This window comes from Theobroma cacao, chromosome 4, assembly GCF_053813885.1.
Source record: "Theobroma cacao isolate CCN51 chromosome 4, ASM5381388v1, whole genome shotgun sequence".
NCBI classification, from domain to species: Eukaryota; Viridiplantae; Streptophyta; class Magnoliopsida; order Malvales; family Malvaceae; genus Theobroma; species Theobroma cacao.
The window spans coordinates 41,069,943-41,071,394 of record NC_142642.1 but is presented as its reverse complement, the minus strand read 5'-3'; the positions used below and the strand labels follow the sequence as shown (position 1 = coordinate 41,071,394).

The window sequence follows — 1,452 nt, the reverse complement described above, 5'->3', positions numbered from 1 at the left end:
CTGTTTTTCATAAATGTATCTCAGAAAGAGACGTACGATCAATCTGACACAGATGCATTTATCTCATTGACAATAGTAAAGAAAAGTTTATTTTATGGATGCACTAATGCTTCGTCCATCAAAATCTTTTCATTTGAGAGTATGCACAAATGATTACACTATGTCATAATTTTTTGGTTTGGCAACATACTATGATATCCTCATGCTGAATATCATTTCATCTGTATAAATAGACGAGATTAGCTTATCATCATTTAGAGGCATTCAACCTTGTTCAAATCCAATTCACCATCATTTAACAGTAAACATATTTTCTAATATAAAAACAATTTCAAATAAATATACAAAAGGCCATTAAAAATCTCTCCATTGATTTCATTTAATCACGGGGATTCCCTATAAAATAACATCTTAATTCTTCGACTCATAATTTCTAATTCCAACCTAATCCCTATTCAACTCAAAAGCATCCTACGATCGGCCGCCGACGCGATCTCTACTAGTCTCGTCCATCACTTGAACACGATGAGATGATCAATCCCGCCATGCACATCATATCTACAAATGTCAATACATGCAAAACACCATCGGCGGGAAGCGGGCCATATCATGGATGATGCGAAACTAATTGAACAAAAAAAATTCAGGAATTGATGTGGCAGGCTGTGGACTTGGACTTGCCGAGAATCGACCACATGACTTGGACATCCTCATAAGCACATGCCTGCACCTCCCCATGTAGATCCATAACACGGTTTTCATGCCCTGCACCCACAAAATAAGTACCTGTATATATATATATATATATGTAAGCTTGTGACTGATGCTGATGCAAATACATGGGAATGGATGGGGTGGACAACTGGAACCATAGCCAATTAATTATATACATAACACAGACATACCTCTTTGTGACTTCTTATCCCGTGGTTGCTGATTGAAGAAAGTGCAGGCTTTTTTGAACTGGGATGTGATGGTTTTCTTCCAAGAAGCCATAGATTCCTGCGTGCTAGTTTTACGAATGGGATTGTGCTTTTTGTTTTGCTTTCTGCTCCTTTCGGCAATATGACTGGATTTCACTCACTATTGGCCCTTTTTAATTTGGTCAAAGGCCATTATATAGGAAGGCGAGAGAGAGAGAGAGAGAGGGGCAAGATCCGTGAGATGAGCTAAGAGGAACATCACTCATTTTTTTATGTTTTTTCCTTATCTCAAAGGTTCTTCCATCTCCGCCGACCGCACCTAAGCACATGGTGCACGCTCCCAAACACAACTCTACACGTGAATGCCTTTATTTTTTTGAATGTCACGTCTAAAAGTGACCGCCACCCGCCCCCTTGATATGCCTCCCTTCCCTTAATTACCTGCCCTCTATGCTCGTTTGATGTGACAATAAGTTAGGGCATGCCATTGTTCTTATTGAAACGGGTACGCGGAGAGGCTGCTTCACGT

At 39.8% G+C, this 1,452-nt stretch overlaps 1 protein-coding gene across 2 annotated transcripts; it reads right to left on the bottom strand.

Moving 5' to 3' along the window:
* Positions 1-230: 230 nt before the first annotated feature.
* LOC18603790 (SsrA-binding protein) lies at positions 231-1,101 on the bottom strand. 2 transcript variants are annotated; one of them, XM_088805704.1, is made up of 2 exons: positions 906-1,101; positions 231-765 (listed from the first exon to the last, which is right to left on the bottom strand). In XM_088805704.1, the coding sequence occupies exons 1-2, from the start codon at positions 994-996 to the stop codon at positions 644-646; spliced, it is 213 nt and encodes a 70-aa protein (XP_088661830.1). In that variant the 5' UTR covers positions 997-1,101; the 3' UTR covers positions 231-643. The 2 variants fall into 2 exon arrangements, with proteins under 2 accessions (XP_088661830.1, XP_017974638.2); XM_018119149.2 differs by having other exon boundaries at positions 231-786; positions 906-1,099.
* Positions 1,102-1,452: the final 351 nt, after the last annotated feature.